This window comes from Phascolarctos cinereus, unplaced genomic scaffold (genome assembly GCF_003287225.1).
Source record: "Phascolarctos cinereus isolate Bilbo 61053 unplaced genomic scaffold, phaCin_HiC Scaffold_4;HRSCAF=312, whole genome shotgun sequence".
NCBI classification, from domain to species: domain Eukaryota; kingdom Metazoa; phylum Chordata; class Mammalia; order Diprotodontia; family Phascolarctidae; genus Phascolarctos; species Phascolarctos cinereus.
This window is the reverse complement of record NW_027555847.1, coordinates 708,788,651-708,809,279: the sequence shown is the minus strand read 5'-3', so window position 1 is coordinate 708,809,279 and position 20,629 is coordinate 708,788,651. Positions and strand designations below refer to the sequence as shown.

The 20,629-nt window shown below is 46.3% G+C and overlaps 1 protein-coding gene across 1 annotated transcript in view; it reads left to right on the top strand.

Moving 5' to 3' along the window:
* Positions 1-20,629, top strand: part of CIT (citron rho-interacting serine/threonine kinase) — a 162,675-nt gene that overhangs the window by 133,662 nt on the left and 8,384 nt on the right. Inside the window, 14 exon segments of the mRNA XM_021007994.2 lie at positions 7,188-7,328; positions 7,541-7,648; positions 9,180-9,342; positions 9,584-9,748; positions 10,478-10,615; positions 11,239-11,419; positions 11,628-11,719; positions 12,068-12,172; positions 12,607-12,776; positions 14,019-14,099; positions 14,240-14,375; positions 15,114-15,253; positions 19,103-19,195; positions 20,490-20,598. Of these exon segments, the coding sequence (XP_020863653.1) occupies positions 7,188-7,328; positions 7,541-7,648; positions 9,180-9,342; positions 9,584-9,748; positions 10,478-10,615; positions 11,239-11,419; positions 11,628-11,719; positions 12,068-12,172; positions 12,607-12,776; positions 14,019-14,099; positions 14,240-14,375; positions 15,114-15,253; positions 19,103-19,195; positions 20,490-20,598 (1,822 nt within the window).

The following is a 20,629-nucleotide window of genomic DNA, read 5'->3' as shown; positions in this document are numbered from 1 at the left end:
TGTGTAAGCTGCAGTTATATTCACTGGGTCTTTCTGCTTTTGTTCATCAAGAGCGATGCAAGGGAAGTCAAGTCAGATTAAGGTAACCAAGTGTTCCTTGAAAGGGATCATTTAACTAACAGGAAATGACTGGCATCTGTTGTGGGAGTTATATTAGAATCATCAGTCCGTGGTGCCCTCAGGCTGTCTAAAAGTATCAATTGTCATCCCTTCAGCCATTAGGTCTGTCCTCTCCCTCTCTCCTTTTCTCCTTCCCTCTGCCCTTAAGGAGCATTCTAATTGGGAAGACAACATGTATATAATAACTACATACAAGTCGTACTTACAAGTTATATACCATGTAAATCAGAGGGAAAGGAACATGCAGCTGGAGAGGACCAAGATAGAACTCCTGCAGAAGGTGGGATTTGAGTCTTCTCTTTCTTTCTTTCTTTCTTTTTTTTTTTTAGGCAATTGGGGTTAAGTGACTTGCCTAGGGTCACACAGCTAGTAAGTGTCAAGTGTTTTGGTCTGAGGCCGGATTTGAACTCAGGTACTCCTGACTTCAGGGCGGGTGCTCTATCCACTGTGCCACCTAGCTGCCCTGGAATTTGAGTCTTAAAGGAAGCCAAGAAAATGAGGAGGCAGAGATGAGGGGGACAAGTATTCCCAGCCTGGGGAGCAGCAGGTTCAGAGGCATCAAGAAGGGTGCAAGCCAGGGTGGTTCAGGGGATCACAAAGTGCGAGGAAGGGAGTAAGTGTAAGACCTGAATGATAGGAAGGGGTCAGGCTGTGCAGAGCTTCATCTGCCCAGTGGAAGAGTTCACAGTTGATCCTGGAGCTCTTTGAGGAGCTCCTGGTATGACCAGGCCTGTGTTTCAGGAAAGTCATTTTGGGAGCTGAGTGGAGGATAGACTAGCGTGGGGAGACTGACTGGAAGGCTATTGCAGTGGTGGAGGCACGAGGGGATGGAGGGCTGAACTAGGCTTGGGCTGTGTGAGGGGATGTGAAAATAACAGCGACAAGATTTGGCAATAAATTATACATGTGGGATGAGGGAAAGTGAGGAGCCAGGCAGGATGGCAGAGCTGTGAGCCTGGGCGACCAGGAGAACAGAGAGTTCAGAAGGGGGCAGCTGTGGTGGCAAGGCTAACGAGTTTTGTTCTGGGCTTGTTGAGCTGGAGCCCTCAGCCCTTTGTAGTCTGGCTTCCCTCTGCATCACTCAGCTCAAACGGCTTTGTCCAAAGTGTCCAGCCATCTCTTAACGGCCAAATCTGATGGTCTTTTCTCATTCTCCTTGTTCTTTATTGGGTGCCGGATACTCCATCTTCTCTCTCTGGTTTTTCATGACACAACCCTCTCCTCCCACCTGTTTGATCACTCTTTCTCGGTGTCCTTTGCTTGCTCATCAGCCATGTCATCTCCCCTAACTGTGAGTGTATCCCAAGGCTCTGTTTTCAGCCTTCTTTTCTCTAAATTCTCTGGGTGACTCCATTAGGTCGTGTGAGTATAATTATCTTTTCCTTGCAGATGATGCCCAGATCTCTATGTAAAGCACTAATCTCTTTCCAGAGCTCATGTCCCACATCACCAATTATCTGTTGGCCATTTCAAACTGAATATCATACAGACACCTCAAAGTCAGTATGGCCAAAAAGCTTATTGTCTTTTTGCCAAGACCCTCTCCTGTAGCACACTTTCCTGTTTCTATTGAGGGCCCCACCATGCTTCTAGTACCCCAGTTTTGTAGCTGCAGCATGAGACTCAACTGTGAATCCTCCCTTACCCACTTACCAGCCAAGTTCCCAAATCTTGCCATTTCTACCTCTACGACCTCTTGTGTGTCTGACCCCTTCTTCTTACACAGCTCCACTCACCATCTTAATTCAGGCCTTTGTCACCTCTTGCCTGGACTTGGTCTCCACTCTTTTCTCCACAGAGCTGCCACGAGTGATTTTTCTAAAGCCCAAGTCTGATTGTGATTTTTCCTACTCTTTAAATCCTGGTACTGACTCAGGGTAGAATATTACCTCCTTGATTTGGCTTTTCAAGTTCGTCACCCCTTGGTCCCAGCCTCTCTGGCCTCATTCTCTACTGCTTCACTTGCTGCACCAAACTCTCCTTCTTTCTAGTCTTCACATACGACTTTCACCTCTGACCTCCATGGCTTTGTACTGGCTGTGCCCCAAGTCTGGCATCACCTTCTTCCTCCCCTTGTACTTCATAGAATCCCTCTTTTCCTTCAAGATGTAGTTCCTCTCACGGGAAGCCTTTCCTGATGTTTCCCTCCCTCTATGTTATATTTAACGACCCTTTCTTTATTTTGTGTACATTTGTGCTGTATGTGCTTAAATATGTACATGTTGTATCTTCCAGTAGAGTCAGGATTGTTTCTGTGTTTACCTTTATATTCTGCTGTTTAGTAGGTGCCTGGCACACAGTGGTTGCTTAATAAGTCCTTGATAATCTACAGAACAGATCAAAACCAAAATTGCTAGAAGAAAGGACACAGTGCTAAGGAGGTATTGTCAAGAGCTGCAGCTACTTTGACCTGACCTGTTCATATGACACCAAAGAATGGAAAGTGGAAAAAGACAGTTCATTTTTACCATTTTAAAGTAATTGCTGCAGTTGGGCGGCCCCCAAGCCAGAAGCCACCTCAGCCAGGGAGCCTTTACCCCTTTGCCAGACAGAGCTACAGCAGCCTAGCCATCCACTTTGGATACAGAACAGGATGACATAATGTCTCATTGTCTCATCCAACAGTGAAAAGCAGGCTGCGGGAAGCTTGGTCTGAGACCCAGGGGAGAGGCCTCCTCTCAGGAGTGGCCACAGGGATGGGAAATGGAGCACATGTGTCATTGTTTCTATAATGATTTTGTGTTTGTCGTTGGTGAGAGTGGCATCTCCTCCTTTGGACCCTGGTGTAACTGGCAGGGAATTGGTCAGAGCCCTTTAAGAACAGACGCGCCTTTGGTTCAAGTGGCTGGACCAGGCCCTGGATTTGCTGAAGAGACTCATGGTGGAAATGCTATCATCGTGAAAGTGTTGGGAGGTCATTTGACAAGTATCTCAGGGAAAGGAAGGTATGATGAGAAGAGGAAAAATACCACGGACTATATTCCTTCCTAAAGAGGGTGATCTAGAGTACATCAGTAATTATTGACCCATATGCCTTTCTCATCCTCACAAAAATCTTTATGAGAATAATTAGACATTTCAAGGTTTCTTTGATGAAAATATAAAATGGGATCAGTCAGGCTTTTGCGAATAGTTCTCTGTGGCAGAGCACAAATTTACAGTTAAACAAATGACCAGAGAAAACAATATCTCGCTGTGTTTATTGTTTATTGATTCTCCCTCCTTCTCTCCAAAAAAATCATTTGACTTGGTAGAGTAAAGCAGAGCCTAAAAGTCTTTCCTCTAGTGAGGAATTGCGTACATATGTTAAGCTAGTGCAAGATTCCTGGATAAATGCAACTAAAACTTATGCTTCTTGATGACCCTTATAAATTAACATTAATCAGGGGACAAGCAGGAGAGCTATGCTTGCTAAAGATGCTTTTCATTTTCATGAAGGGGATTCTCTGTTTAACATGTAAGTGGAAGAGGGATTTTCTCTGGATGGTGAGTCCCTTCAGACACTCCTGTTTGGAGTTGACGTTGTGCTGATGGTAGCAAGTTCTGGAACATAGAAGAGTCTCCTAAATAAGAACTGTAAGCACTTACCATTCACACAGGAAAAATCCAAGTAGATGACAAATGTTAGATTACATATGGTCTCTGCAGTTGGGCGCAACAGGTGAACCATGAACTGGGCCCCCACATAGGAGTGGATTGCAACTGGGAAATTGTTTAATGATTTAAAATTATCTAAGCAGCTCTCTGGTCCAAAACTCCATTTACAAAAAAACACAAGGGGCAGCTGGGTGGCTCAGTGGATAGAGCAACCGGCCCTGGAGTCAGGAGGACCTGAGTTCAAATCTGGCCTCAGACACATAACACTCACTAGCTGTGGGACTCTGGACAAGTCACTTAACCCCAATTGCCTCACCAAAACAAAACAAAATAAAACACACATGTTCCCCCAGAAGTACAGCATGATTGTGATGCTTGAGAAAATATAGTCTGAGGGGCAGCTGGGTGGCACAGTGGATAGAGCACTGGCTCTGGAGTCAGGAAGACCTGAGTTCAAATCTGGCCTCAGACCCTTGATCACTTGATACTTACTAGCTGTGTGACTCTGGGCAAGTCACTTAACCCCAGCAGCCTCCCCCCCCCCCCCAAAAAAAAAAAGGGAGGAAAGAAAATATAGTCTGAGGAATCAAAATTGGGGATGAGTCAAGTGCTGTGAAGAAATGTATGATGAGAGCAAGTAGCCTGTAGCATATTGCTGAAAGTAGTTTATGTAAAAGAATTAGCATAAGGGATGTCACTGAGGACATATATTGATTGGAAAAGGAGGATAACAGATGAACAGCCTTAGAACTGAACTGGTACCCTGGAAATACAAAGATAGCTAGAAAAGGGCCTCCTGCACATTGGAGGAGTTCTCTGGATGCCGCAATGAGGTGACAGAGATAGGAATCAAACTGGATTAAAATACATCATTGGGCTATGCTTTTTACTGATGAAGGTCCTTCCTTCGTTGGTGAGATCACAGGTGAACAGAAGTGCCATAAACATTCTGTACATCTGGTCAGTTTGGGAGAAAGGAGCTGGAAGAGAGGCTAACAGAGCAGCGATGGAGGAGAGACTGAGACACATAAGGAGGAGAAATGGGGAGAGGAGGAATGAGGGAGAAAGGGAAAGCAGGGGAGGTGGTAAACTGCTCTTGTCAACCTTGCTGTTTACTTAAGCCATGAGCTTCATAGCTAACAGAAGCACCTGCTTCCACTTCTCCTTGAAAGGCTTATTTGCTATTTTTATACCTCATTAGTTCTTTTTTGTCCTTTAAAAACATCTTCAAAAATCTATCTTTGACCTGACCCTGGAGCTGGGAAGACCTGAGTTCAAATCCAGCCTCAGACACTTGACACTAGCTGTGTGACCCTAGGCAAGTCACTTAACCCCAATTGCATCAACCCCCCCCAAAAAAATTCATCTTTGAGTGGGGTGGATTAAACCAACTATCCAGAAAACCTGTGGTCTGGTTTGTAGTGGCTTGGGCTATAGAAGGAAACTACAGAGCTAGGGGAAGTGAAGGCAGGCGGAAGACCCAAGTTCCCCCCTCATACTTGACAGACCAAAAGAATGTGGGGTTTTGTATGGCAGGTCCTTTTTTCTCTTTGACTTGCCTTCTGAAATGAAAAAGATTCTAACAGAGAGAAATCTTCAAAGAGATTAAATTGAACAAAATGTTTTGGTAAAGAAGGCATTGCAGTGACAGCCAGTCCTATGGCATGTACGGTAGCACTCTACTGGCAAGGCCTTTGTGGCACTTTCTTGACTCTAGGGTCTGCACTTTCCCCTCTCCAAAGACATTTACCCCATGGTTGAATATCCGCCAACTGTACATTGGTAGCTCCTGACATTTAGGTCTTTTCCTTTTATCTGATTATTTACTGTATCAAATAGTGCCCAGCTCAAAGATCATGCTGGGGTAATCACCAGGAGCTGCAGTTCAGCACGTTGTATACTGCATTCTGTATGGTCTGAGGCCTCTGGTTCTGTAAAATGAACCATAACCTACTCCATCAGTTCTTCAAGGCCCAAAGCCTTAAAGTGAGCTTCCTTCAAGTGGGACACACTAAGGTTCCATGCCAGTGTTGCTGCTGATGGTTTTCATCAGGACAAAGTCAAGCTCTCCTCTTTGGGGCAGGCTCTAGAGGACTTTGTACTCTGTCTGAAGTCTCATCAGCACCATCAAATTCATGGATCCTTGAAGCATGTAAGTCTTAGAGCATCACACTTGGAACAGGAAAAGCAAATTAACTGGTTGGTTTTGTAGGATGTATATTAATACGTGCTTTTTAGGAAATGTACTTGAAATTTTTCATTGGAATTCTAATAGAGACCAGAGTTGATTTTTGAATTATATGCCCAGGAGATGGGTTATTTTCATTCTGGATTTTAATATATTCATCTCTATTAGTTCATTAATGTTAGTTTTGCTTAATTCTTTCATTGTGGTGTGTGAATTGAGAAAGTATAATTTTTATTTCCTTAGTTCCCCCAAGTAGGAATAATTTTCTACTTGCCCTAAAAAAAAAAAAAGATCATTTGAATAGGCTGTGATAATTGGATTTTGTGTGTGTGTGTGTGTGTGTGTGTGTGTGTGTGTTTGTGTTTGTGCTGAGCAGTCAGTGCATCTTTTACTAACTAGTGAGAAAAGAATTATTGAAATGGAAAGTAATGGTCTTCAGAAACACGAGGCCAGCACATTGAAATATTGTTTTAAAACTAGTCATTAGAAGGTGTAATTCAGTATAAACCTGGCCTGTTTGGTCTCCGATCCAAAGAGGGAAGAGAATGTGTTTATAACAAGAGCTTTTTGGTGCTTGACTAAGCTGGTTTAGTCTATGAGGCCACCCCATAGATAATCTTGGAAGAGCCTCAGTGTGTATGTAGTGTCAGAGTTTGTGTTTGTTGTTGGTTGAAACTTCTCTGAAAACTCTTCCTTGATTTGTGCATCATTTTGTAATGGAAGGAAAACTTGTAGATGATTCTGTCCTGGGTGTACGGTGATTCTGTAGATGATTCTGTGCAGGGTGGCCAGTGGAAAGACAAGGAGCCTCTAAATTAGGAATCAGACCTTTGTTCAGGCCTTCCTTCTGACAGACAGGTCCTGGTATGTGAAACTGGGCAAGCTGCGTGATCTCTCATTCAGAGGGAGAGACGGCATGTGTATAAAGGATTAGGTACGTGTAAGACATGCAGAGTAGAAGGAAGGTGATTTGAAAGACGAAGATGTTAGCAGTTAGGAAGACCGGTTTTGAGCTGAGTCTTAAAGGGAAGCCAGGGAAGCCAAGGAGGGGTCTCTTCAGTGTCTCAGGACACCCTCCAAGAGTACAGGATTCAGGATGGGTGTTGATCCGCATTAATAGAGGGAATTCCCTTCCTGAGAGTTTTATGATTCACTAAGAAGGTCGGGGACTGGGGAGGGGAGCAAGACGGCATCCAAAATAAGTGGGAGGGAAAAGAAGTAGGAGGATCCCTAGTTGCTTCATATATTCTATCAAGTTGTGTTATGGTTTTCTTATCACCAGCAAGCAAAACTGCAGCAACAAATGGACTTGCAGAAGAATCACATTTTCCGTTTGACTCAAGGACTCCAAGAGGCTCTAGATCGAGCTGACCTGCTAAAGACAGAGAGGAGTGATCTGGAATATCAGCTGGAAAATATTCAGGTATGAGTAGCCAGGAATTGGGGCTGAAATAATATTTTCTCTGCTGCTGTCATGCCCCTAAATGGCCAGTGTATATTGCTTTAGCGAGCACTTTAAATGCGGAACGATCCTTTGTGCGTATTCCTCTGTCATGGCTGTAGAAGATTCTGGAGGGAGGCTGAGCAGGTCTGCTTCTACTTCTAAGGTCAATTTCCTTTTACTACGACTTTCAGGTCCTTTATTCTCATGAAAAAGTGAAAATGGAAGGCACCATTTCCCAGCAAACCAAGCTCATTGATTTTCTGCAGGCTAAGATGGACCAACCTGCTAAGAAGAAAAAGGTGGGTGAAAGGGTTTGAAAAGCGAGAATCCCTAGTCAGATTCCTGGGACACCATTTTGATACAGTTATGCCCAGGCACATAAAGAAAAACAGAAGCCATTTCTCTTCTGACTACCTTGTCACCAGTAGAGATGTGTTAGCTAGGCCTTCTGCTAAACCATTTTGCTTCCATGACCTTTAATATTTCAGTGGCCTCCCTGTTGTTGTTGACTCCTCTAGAGGGGTCGCTCTTAGGGCAGCTAGAGAAAAGTGAAGGGGTCAGCGTAGAAGTTTAGAGCTGGAAGAGACCCTAAGGAATCCAACCCCTTCTTTTGACAGATGAAGACACTGAGCTCCAGAAAGGAGGAGTGACTTCTCCAAGCTGGAACTAGAAATGCAGGCCTCCTGCCCTTTCTCCCACACTGCTGTATTTCTTACTTCCTACTCATTAAAATATAAAAGCAAATTAAAATGTATGAGTTACTTTATGTGTGTACATATCTATTTTATGTGCAAAAACACATTTTCATAACCCAGACACTATTTTCTAAATAATTTAGCTCTCATGCTACACGTTGGGCCCCAGATCCATGGACAGTGACAGCAGACCTTAGACTGCTAAGGACTGTGAGCTCTAAAAAGATCTCCAAGGAGTTTGCAACTATCTTCAATGACATTAAGACTTGGGCATCGGGCTTCGGCTCTGCTGTAGTCATGGCTGGGCTGGCACAAGAAAAGTCTGAGACTGTTTGGAAGACCAAGGATCAGAGGCTCGGATTCACCAGGCAGCCAAAACATTTCCCAAGGCTACATTAGGAAGAGAGCTTCCCTGAGTAACAGTTCTGCTGCAGCCAGCCTCTTCCTGAGTGGTGGCTGCAGAGAGAGTAGTTTTCCAGTGGATGATGTGGCTGTGTGAGGCCGTTAGTGCTTCTGATTTAAGATGGCTTTAGCAAAGGACTGTTCCCTGGCTAAGCTGGGTGTACGTTCTTTTCACCAGTGGTTGTGTTTTGGCTCATCTCTAGGATAACTTTTTTTCTCCCTGTAAAGTTAATATTGTTTCTTCTTTTGGTGCATTGTCTTGTTTAATAAGTCCCTCATTTTGGCATTCTCATTAACATTGTTCAAGTGTCTCGTCTCCCTCCCCTCTACCAAACGCTCAACTCTGTCTTATAATTTAGAATTATAAGAGCCAAAGGAGAGATTGACTTCTGAACAATCTGTCCATGACTTCATACTCTACTTGCATTTTTTGAGGACAAAGACTGTCAGGAGATGATTCTACTACCTTGGAAATGTTAAATGAAGAGGTGGTGGCAAATTAAGCATCTTTAACCCTCTTGCTGAAAACTTCCACACCCCCATTTTTTACAGCTGGGAAGAGCTGACCGTGACTCATCCTAACATTTTCCCCCTTCAAATGCAATTATTACTAAATACACTTACAGTGAGTATGCCCGCTGGCTTTTGTGCTTTGCACCCTGGCAGCTTTCCTTTAGCTAGTTTAAAGCACCAATTTCTAGGAGTTAGGAGTTATCTCTGTTTCCATTGCTAGGGCTTATTTAGTCGACGGAAAGAGGACCCTGCTTTACCCACACAGGTTCCTCTGCAGTACAATGAGCTGAAGGCGGCCCTGGAGAAGGAGAAGGCCCGCTGTGCAGAGCTGGAGGAGGCGCTGCAGAAAACCCGGAGTGAGCTGCGATCGGCTCGAGAAGAAGGTAGGAGCGTCATTGGGCAGTCTCCGAAAAAGGCGGAGGGTCTGAATCCACTTACATTCAGCACGGCTTTGTCTGGGCCACTAATTCTCAGTCCTCAGGAGCTGCCTCTTGCATCTAATGAAGCTACCCAAGGGCATCCTGCTTTCTCTTGACCAAACCTGAGGGTGACCCAACAGATTGAAGCTATGCTTCTTCCCCCTTTTCTGACGCCTTAATGGGCATTTTATTGCTCTGTCTGCAGCTGCCCATCGTAAAGCATCAGATCACCCCCACCCATCCACTCCAGCCACTGCGCGGCAGCAGATCGTCATGTCTGCAATCGTGAGGTCCCCAGAGCACCAGCCCAACCCAATAAGTTTGCTGGCTCCCCCTTCCAGTCGGAGAAAAGAGTCCTCCACGCCAGAAGGTAAGCTGACATTACAACTTGCAGGGTATGTTTTTCTTGGTCTCAAAAGTTAGCTAAATTCACCTATAAATAAATGTGACTAATATACATTAATTTGAAAAGGGAGGATCTGTGATTTCATGGGTGTTGGCATTGACCCTTCCAGTTACAGATCATAGCTCCTCGCTGCCATCACACTTTGGTATCTTCATCCTTCCAGCTGTGAGCTACAGCTGTGGACAAATAATTACTCTCTGCATGGCCAACCTGGTCATAAGCCTTTCCAAACAGAGACTGTTCTCTGGGCAGCAGAGATGTGGTCCATCATCTATCCGCCTGTTAAGCTCAAGGTCTCTGTGTTGTTCCACTGGCACAGCCCTTGAGAATCAGGGCTACCTCCTGGCCATGGTGGGCCATCTGGAAAGAACTTGAGTTTCAGATGTAGGCTTTTGGAAATGAGTGAGCACCTAGGTGCCTTGTCAGCCCCGAGTCTGGAAAAGGGTGACTGCAACTTGTGAATGCCATTTACTTAGACATTAAGGAGTTGTGACCTGCATCGTTGAGTGAAATGACGGAGCCTTGAAATAGAAACCTCATGTAAGTGAGGCCCAAGATACTCCTTAATAGAAGCTTAAAACTTAATGACTAAATGAATTTTAGTTTTAAATACAGATGAGCAGACAGTATTAAAACAGTCATTAAGCAACGTCTTCTGTCATAACTTGAGTTTTTTTCTCCCCTCTTTCCCAGAGTTTAATCGGCGTCTGAAAGAGCGAATGCACCACAATATCCCCCACCGATTCAATGTGGGACTGAACATGAGAGCCACGAAGTGTGCAGTGTGTCTGGATACTGTGCACTTTGGACGTCAGGCATCCAAATGTCTCGGTAAGAACAAGTCCTGGAAGCTGGTGCTGGTTCTCTTCATTTTCTGCTCAATGCACTGATTTTTTATTTTTAGGAAATGTACGTTGCTTAATTCAGTTTTATCTTTTCAATTAACAGAAGTCTATTTTCTCTCTCTCCTCTCTTTTTCAAGGGCTCTAGAGAAGCTCCTCATGATAGCAGGAGTTGTACAAAGACATTATTCTCCCTTTGTGTCAGAGAAATCTGTTTCGGCATTTCTTTAGCATATGACTGCTATTCGTTGTGCAGATGTCTTGGCAAGGACCATGGGTTTTCACTTATTTCTTACTCTCCTGTCAGAGCAGGCTTGTCTTCAGGAGATGTGTTCGTTCTGACTGAAATCGGGCCACAAAGCCAACATCTTTCTTTTAACATAGGGTTTGCAGTTAGTCCAGTAGTATTTTGTAACCTTGGTTCTAGAAGTGTGGCTTTCTGTTTTCTCTCTTGTGTGATTGCCACTGAGGCACTTTCAAGGTTCCCTGGGAGAGGGGGCTTCACATGAGAAAAATGCTGCTAAGCTGGTGGCCTAGAGACGCCCTGGGGCTGACTGGTTAAGAGCTGAGCAGGCCTGCTTTGTTTTCAAGTGGTTTTTCTCTCTTCTGTAGAATGCCAAGTAATGTGCCACCCCAAGTGTTCAACATGCCTGCCAGCTACCTGTGGTCTGCCCGCCGAGTATGCCACACACTTCACTGAAGCCTTCTGCCGGGACAAAATGAACTCCCCAGGACTGCCGCTCAAGGAGCCAAGCACCAATTTACGTCTGGAAGGATGGATGAAGGTGCCAAGGTAGACTGCTGAGTCGGTTTCAGCCTGGACAGGGGCTGGTGCAGGAGGCTGGGAGCTCCTCCAGGCTGTCCTGGCCAGTGCTGTTGGGCCCCATGTGGGGCAGCTGCCATTCTTGTGATTCTCAAGTAGAGTCTGCCTTTCTAGGATTCTTTCCCCTAGGCCAGAGTTTTTGCAGGTTGAAACATCCTTTTAATTTTTATTTTCCCAGAAATAACAAACGAGGACAACAAGGCTGGGATAGGAAATACATTGTCCTGGAGGGAACTAAAGTGCTCATCTATGACAGTGAAGCCAGAGAAGGTAAACTCGGGCAGAAAGGGATTTCCCTTCATGAGGCTCGGGCCTCGGTCATTTGGCCACACATGAGTGGTGCCTTCCTTCAGGCTGTAGCTTTCTGTTTATAAGAGGAAAAGAGACCCTCTTCTATTGGGGCTATCAGTGCGATCCTCCCCTCTGTAGCTGGTCTCCCTTCAGACTCCCACTGCCCCCCAGGGAAGTGAGCCCACGCCGCTCCTCCTTTATCTTCCCCCTCCCCCTCTGTCCGTGCACTCGCCTCCCCTGCGCCTCTCTTTACATGTGGCCCTGTCTCTCCCCTTGTTCTCTTTCCCTTTTTTGTTTTCTCTTTCTGCTCTTCCTCCTTGCACCAAGCTGGACAGAGGCCAGTGGAAGAATTTGAGCTGTGCCTTCCTGATGGGGACGTCTCCATTCATGGAGCTGTGGGAGCCTCTGAACTTGCAAATACCGCCAAAACAGGTGAGAGTGAGTGTGGTATCATCTCTGAGGAGGGACAGGAAATGTGAGGGAAAAGGAGGGGGAGGAGGGATGGAGGAGGGATGGGGGAGGGATGGGGAGAGTGAGAAAGAGGGTTGGGGAATGGGAGGAGGAGGAGGGAAGAAGGGGCGAGGAGGAGGGAGGGGGAGAAGGGATAGGGAGAAAGAGGGAGGGAGGCATGGGGAGGGGAAGATGAGAAGGAAGGAGGGGCAGGGGAGGAAGCAGCAGCAGGATTTTGTAAGCAGAGAGGGGAGGGGAAGGGCTTGTCTTGGGCTGTGTTCAGAGGAGCCCCAGGGCTTCAGGCTGTGCTGTCTGGGCTGCCCCATTCCGGGCCCTGTTGTCCTCCTTGTTTCTGGGAGCCCAGAGGACAGGTGCTTGTAGGCTCAGTGTGCATTCTCTCTGCCCCCACCCCTCAGATGTGCCATACATAATGAAGATGGAGTCTCACCCCCACACCACTTGCTGGCCTGGGAGGACACTCTACTTACTTGCCCCCAGTTTCCCAGAGAAGCAGCGCTGGGTCACTGCCTTAGAGTCAGTTGTTGCAGGTGGGAGAGTTTCTAGGGAAAAAGCAGAGGCTGATGCTGTGAGTATAAATAGGACACTGGGTTTTCCCTTGAAATGGGCTGAATGGGTAACTTAGGACGGTGGTGATACTGCCCTGCTTGCCCCACTTGGGACTGCTTCCTGTTAGAGCAATGGCGCGCTGCCTAGTTGTGCCCAGAAGGTTCTGGTTCTAGTGGAATTGCATGCGATGTGTCCTGTGCACCCATGCCTCTTGTTTGGGGGGGGGCGTTAGGCAATGGGGGTTAAATGACTTGCCCAGGGTCACAGCTAGTGTTATGTGTCTGAGGCCAGATTTGAACTCAGGTCCTCCTGAATCCAGGGCCGGTACTCTAACCACTGTGCCACCTAGCTGCCCCTGTACCCATGCCTCTTAGCATCTCCTTGTCCTGGCACTTTGACTCGCCGTTAGGAATTCAGCCTGTTGTAAGTTGCATCCAGTGGCTGTTAAAGAAAGCCCGTCTTTTCTCCGTTCTTTGGGTTCTGGGTGGCTATGACAAGTAGTGTGAGCCTGCTGAAGGCTCTTTGCTGCTTTGTTTAGAACTTGAGAGTCTTTGTGGAGGGACTCCCCGGTTGTTGAGAGGTGCTGCCTGTCTGGGATGCTGTTCTCACTCGTCCTTATCTCAGGCTTGAGATGATGCTAGAGGTGTAGGTGGTACAGAGAAAGCCTGGTGAGAGCTGTGCAGTCCAGCTTCTGGACTCTGTGACAAAGAGGAGCCAACATTTAGCATAAACACAGCGTAAACCCCCAGGAGCTGGAAATCCCTAAATACCAGCCTCCTGGCATCCGGTTGGCTTGTCTTCTCTGGGAGTCGCTAGTTGCTTGTTTTGCTGGTGCCGTATGCGTGAATGTTTAATGGATGACAGCGTCATCATCTGTGTCACAGGCTGGTGAGAGTCTGTCCTGGAAACTTCTCCCTGCATGGGCCCAGCTCTCTGGTGCCACACCTCATACTGCAGCAGCCCTTGTGTCTGCATGCGCTTGGTGTGCCCTTGGCAGGCACCTCTTTGCAGCTTCTCCTGCACTAGGGGCTGTGTCCAGGCAGAGGGATAACTTGGGTGCACAGGCATTGCCATCAACAACAGTGGAGTGATAATGCCCAGGGTCTGCTTGTTGAGCTCCTGTCAGGCTCGATAGGGGAAACCTGGGGTGATGTCTGAGCCTTTGTTAGCGGCCCTCGACTGTCTGAGGCCTCTGCGAGCAGCGTGACAGGCGATTCCTGTATAATCTGACACCGTCTGTTTCTCTTTGACATACTAAAAGAAGCTGCTTGGGAACTCCCTGCTGAAGCTGGAAGGGGAGGACCGCCTGGACATCAACTGCACGCTGCCCTTCAGTGACCAGGTATCTGGGGTGGCCATGGGGTCGCCAAGCAGGGACACTCATCTCCTGTGGGTTTGCATTGTTTCTGTCGTTTGGGAAACAGGCATGAGATGCATTTCTTGACTCATCTTTGCTCTTGGGGACCTTTTCTGACTTTGCAGGTGGTGCTGGTCGGGACTGAGGAAGGGCTTTATGCCCTGAACGTCTTGAAGAATGCCCTGACCCACATCCCAGGGGTGGGTGCTGTCTTCCAGATTCACATCATCAAGGACCTGGAGAAGCTCCTCATGATCGCAGGTCTCATGCTAGGGAAATGGCACCTGACTTTCTTTCCTTGCAGGGGCTCAGTGGCACAGCCGGCATCTGCATATTGGACTTGGAATCAGGAAGATCTGATTTAAGTCCAGCCTCAGTTTCCTCATCTGTAAAATGGGGATTCTAAGAACCTCTACCTCCATGTTGTTCTGAGGATCAGATCAGATAACTTGTGTAAAGCACATCACAGACCTGTAAAGTGCTAGTAGGGAAGTAGCACACTTCCACTCCTTCCCTAGGTCTGGGTGGGGAGCATCCTGGCTCTGGCCACAGAAAATAGCTTCATTTGGAAACTGATGGTCTGGCAACTGTTCTCCCAGCCTAGACTGGCTTCTCTGGGTAAAGACCCCGATGGAAGAGGGTAACCTTTAAAGGCTTCCCCAAAGCAAAACTTTAACAGACCGCCTCACATCTGCCCCCACCCGCCTTCTGTGGGGGTCCCTGTGAGCTCTCTTGGCCTGGCCCTTCTTTTTCCAGAGTGGGGGAAGTAGTTTCTTGTAAACCAGCTACAAAGGAACCCAGTAGTGTAACCTAAAAGGCCTGGTGTTTTCAGTAAAGCCTTAAAACTTTAACAGACCTGTTGAAGGAGCTGATGAATAATTCAGCTAACACATTGCTCCCAACGTAGCTTTTCCTTGTGAATAGACAGTGTGTTCCCAGGAAAGTCCCTGGGCTTTGTGGGCCTTCATCCTGATGAGGAATTGTTTTTCTGCCCTTTAGGAGAAGAGAGGGCCTTGTGCCTTGTTGATGTGAAGAAAGTCAAGCAGTCCCTCGCACAGTCCCACCTCCCCGCCCAGCCAGACATCACTCCCAGCGTCTTTGAAGCTGTCAAAGGCTGCCACCTGTTTGCGGCTGGCAAGGTAGGCTTCCCCATGCAGTTGCAGCTTGTCGGGCCCCCATGGGAAATGACCAGGCAGATGCAGGTGCACCTCACTAGAGCCCCTACCTATGGCCTAGTCTAGAACATAGAACGACATGTGAGTCCCTACGTTCTCTCATCTGAGTTGAGAGCTGGACGTGCTTGGTCCAGCTGGATTAAGCTGCTGCCAGTGCTGGTGAGTTTCCAGAAGTGCTTTGTGCAGCTCTAACCCCGAAAGAAAATCATCCTTAGGCACCTAACAGCAGGAGGGAGCAGGAGACCACATGGGCTTATTAAGATGCTCTTCCCCATATGTTCATTTTTAAAAGAATCTGTGTGCCTGATAGAGTGGATGTGGTGCTCCATTGGGAACTGCGGGAAACATGGAAGCATGAGGCTCCAATCTGTCCCCCTAATAAGTATTGGGAAACCTTTGCATAAAGGTGGCCTTTTCCACCTGGGGCTCTTTGTCAGGAAGGGTTTCTTTACACTCGGCCTAAATTTGCCCCAAACCATATGAGCCTGATTCCTCCTCTACATGATTCCTTTTTTGAGTACTTGCAAACATCTATCAGGTCATCTCTGCTCCAAGGCTCTCCTCCTTGGGCCCTTCTGCTGGTCTGATGTGGCACAAATTCAAGGCCCTTCTTGCTTGACCCTTCAGCAGCTCCCTCTCCCCATAGGGTTTGGTCAGGGCAGAGAACAGCAGGATCATTACTTCCCTGTTCCTAGATGCTGTCCCTCTCCTAATGCAGTCCCAAGTCAGATTCACTTTCTTGACTTAGATTTTGCACTGAATATTCTAATGCATGTTTATCTATTTACATCTCATATCTCCCTTTATCATGTGGTGAATTCCATGAAGACAGGGACTACGTTTTACTTATCCAGTTACTCCACTGATTATACAGGATTTTATACATCCTAGGTATTTAATTGTTGTATTCTGGATGACTGAATGGAGAAGGCTATGGTTCTTGACCTTCAGAAGCATAAAATATAAATTGTTCAGTCATTTTTCAGTCGTGTCTGACTCTGTGACCTCATTTGGGGTTTTCTTGGCAAAGATGCTAGAATGGTTTGCCATTTCCTTCTCCAGCTCATTTGACAGATGAGGAAACTGAGGAAAACAGGGCTAAGTAACTTGCCCAGTGTCACTCAGCTAGTCTGAGGCCAGATTCGAACTCAGGAAAATGAATTTTCCTTACTCCAGGTCCAGTGTTCTATGCATTGTGCCACCTAGCTGCCCACAAACTATGTGCAGGGAGGCAGAATATGCACATGGTATCGGCTGGGCTGAATGTGAACGGCTGCTTTCCTCATAGCAGATCTGTAAAGTCAGTGTTGTGTAAATGTTATTTTTCCAACTAGGACCCAAGACATGAACTGCCTTACCCATGTTCACAAAGCTGCTAGGTGTCCCATTAGATAATGCATGTGAAGCTGTGTAAATGTCGTAGCAAATATTTGAACTCAAATCCAGTATTCTTTTCACTGGACCCTTTTACCTCTTATCCCTGAGCACCAGAAGTTAACGCATGATAATATGGTAGTCTGCTAGTCATATACGTGCCCAACCGGTGATTTCATTGATGTAGGGAGCTCCCAGATAATGAAGCTGCTCCTACCACTGCAGCTCGCCCCGGCAGTCTAAACTGCAGCTTTGCCTGGGACACCAAGAGGTCAAGTGATTTGTCCAGGAGACACAGTCAGGATCATGTGATTGCTTATTGACCCACATGTAGTTCCAGCTCCCTGCTATCCCTGCAGATTCCGATAGAATACGGAATATTTTGCTCTATACTTGGCTACTGTGTCTGAACTCTGACATATCAAAAGCTCTTGAGCTATATTAATTCCAATTTTTTAAAAATAATATTTTGGTTTTTCCAGTTACAGGTAAAGTCAATTTTTTACATTCATTTTTTTTTTAATTTTGAATTCCAAATTTTTCTCTTCTCCCTCACCTCCCCCCTCCCTGAGATGGTAAGCGATTTGATATGTACAATCACATCAAATCACATCGAATATATTTCCACATTAGCCATGTTGTGAAAGAAGAAACAGACTAAAAGGAAAAAAAAACATCAAAAAAGTGAAACAGTCTGCTTCAACCTGCATTCAGACTCCATCAGTTCTTTCTCTGGAGATGGAAGCATTTTCTATCATGAGTCCTTTGGGATTGTCTTGGATCATTGTATTGCTGAGAAGAGCTAAGTCATTCATAGTTGATCATCACACAGTGTTGCTGTTACTGTGTACAATATTCTCCTAGTTCTACTCTTTCCATCAGTTCATGTAAGTCTTTCCAGGTTTTTCTAAAATCTGTCTGTTCATCATTTTTTATAGCACAATAGTATTCCATTACAGTCATCTTACCACAGCTTTGTTTAGCCGTTCCCCAATTGAGGGACATCTCCTCACTTTCTAATTTTTTGTCACCACAAAAAGCAACTCTAAACATTGTTGTACATATAGGGCCTTTTCCCTTTTTAAATGATCTTTTGGGGATACAGACTTAGCTGTGGTATTGCTGGATCTATTCATTCTTCTTTGACCATTCTTAACAAGCCCTTGAGGGTTGAAAGCTATACTTTCCCACTTCCCTTCTGTGTGGTAAGGGGTTGTGAGTTATCTTATAGGCTCTAGAGTTATCAGGATCCACTGAATCCGTATCACTTGGTCGTTCTCCTAGGAACCATCTGGAGGAGACGTGTGTGAGCATAGGAAATACAAAGGGGAAAGGTCGGCGTAGGCCCAAGATGGTTTGCAGGAGAGGCTCCTTGGAGCTTGAGCCTCGTACACTGTCAGGTGCGAGGTGGGAGGCTGTTAGGGTCGCAGCTGCCTCTGGGCCGGTGGAAGCTTTGGGAGCTAGGCCATTTCTGCCACCAAGGCTTCTGAACTCTTTGTAAGGCTGTTTTGAACAATCTGCCCAGCAAGGCTGAATCAAGACGGTCAGTCCATGAATAAGCACTTAGCAAATGCTTACTACATGATAATGGTAATAACGAGTTTTATGTCTCACTTACCGTGTACCAAGTACTGTGCCAAGCACTGTGCACATACTGTCTCCTTTGATTGTCACATCAGCCCTGTTTGAAGTAGGTGCTGTTATTGTCCCCGTCTTACAGATGAGGAAACTGAGGCAGACAGCGGTGAAGTGACTTGCTCAGGATGACACAGCTAGTAAGGATCTGAGGCTTAGGCCTTCGTGACTCGGACGGCGAGGTGGCATGGTGGCTAGAGCGCTGGGCCTGGAGTCAGGAAGACTCATGTACTTTCCTGAGTTCAAATCTGGCCTCAGACACGTAGTAGCTGTGTGACCCTGGGCAAGTCACTTTACCCTGTGTGCCTCAGTTTCCTCATTTGTACAATGACCTGGAGAAGGAAATGGCAAACTACTCCAGTATCTTTGCCAAGAAAACCCCAAATGGGGTCACAAAGAGTTGGACTGAACAACAACAAAACTTGTAGACTCCAGGCCCAGCTCTTTATCCACTGCACCTCTGGGTTGCCCCAAGCATTATGCGAAATGCTAGAGACACAAAGAAGGGCAAAAACATTCTCTTTGCCTTCATATTCAGATAGGATGTGCAAACAAAGTACTTGCTAGATTCATTTTGAGTCATAGAGGTAACAACTGGAGTAAATAACTGATGATAAAAGTCCTAGAAAAGGATTTTTACTTTCCAATAAATCTTAGTGGTTGCTTACCCTTGACCCTCTGTTCCTACTGATTATGATTTGTTTCACACTCCTTTGCAGAGGGCATTGTCCTTCACCAGTGTTTTCCAGGTTTTGATACTGTGCTGAGTATCAGCTCATGGGTCTTTTTCTCTTTGCCCTGCAGATTGAGAATGGACTCTGTATCTGTGCCGCCATGCCTAACAAAGTTGTCATTCTCCGGTACAATGAAAACCTCAGCAAGTACTGCATCAGGAAAGTAAGTTGAACGCCCCTGGGATGGCCAGGTGTTGATCCAGTGTCCTGTCCGCCCTGCTGGTTCCTCTGGAGATTTATGACTCCAGCTCTTGCGGGTCAGAGAGTAGGCACTCGGCACTGTTGCTTTCCAGAGTGACTGTCTCACATCCCGGAGTGAGAGGCACCTCCTCAAGGTGCCTCCAGGGCAGAGAGAGCAGGCACGGTTGTCTCCTCTAGCGTTTTCTGTCTCAGGGCAGGAGCTTGTCATGCTGGTGTAGATAGAAGAGAACCTCAATTGTGGGTGGCTGTAGTTCTAGAAAGAAGGAAGGGCACTTTTTCTTTTGAAATCGAACAGGCCTCAGTGGTGCCGCTGAAGATCTCCATTTCTTTTCGTAGTTGCTATTTTTAGCCATTTGGAAAAGATAGTAGTGACTCCTCTTTGAAATATGCTACCAGGGAGAATGGAGACAATTCAGATGTGGCCCTGACTTACGAGGCCGTGGTGTCTGTCGTGCAAATCCCTAGAGAGTGTCCCGTTTCTTGCCACTCTGTTATCCATTAAAGCAGTTGAAACCATCCACATTCAGTCACTCTTGTGGAGTGATGGGAACATTTGTAAGAATCACTGCGTATGAGGGGGAATACGTTTGCTCCTGCATAGAGCATTGCTGTTAACTTAGCCTTTCAAAAGCATTGTGGCTGTACAGTGAAATCTCAAAGGGGACCTAGGCAAGACTACAATAAACTCCCAAATTTGAACACACCCCTGAGAACAGCTTCTGCTAGTTGGTCCGTTTTCTTGAAGCCAGAGACTGACTGTGTGTCTACACATAGTAGGTATGTGGCCTGAGCTACTGAATTCCAGTTGCTTAGGGAGGTGACGTTTTCAAATGTGTTGTGTTGCTCTACCTGCTGGCCTCTGTCTTGGCCTTGGAAATCAGCTTCTGCTTGGGCCAAAAAAGCAGTCAGGGCAGGCCTGAAGTCAAGAGCGATTGTTGAAGGCCTTGTTTTGTGTTCTGATGAAAGCTTTGTCTGTGTGATCCAGAAGCACGAATTTCAGGGACAACCAACCTTGCTGTCCACATTGTTGTTTTCCTAGTCTCAAGTTTGGGAGAGTAGTGGATAAGCATGCTTAGGCTGAAGCATTTGGGAGGTGGGTGTGCGGACCTGTCTGTGGGTCTGAGGAAGCTGTCGGATGACTTTAGGTGCTTAAGTCTGAGACTGAGAAAAAGACGGAATGCTTCGTTTTAGTGGCTGCTTACCCTTAACCTTCTGTTAACGTCTCCTTGTTTTTCTTTGCTTTCCTTCTTCTGCAGGAGATAGAAACCTCCGAGCCCTGTAGTTGTATCCATTTCACTAACTATAGTATCATCATCGGGACAAACAAATTCTATGAAATTGAAATGAAGCAGTACACGTTAGAGGGTAAGACTGGCCTCTTCTGGGGTCTGGACTG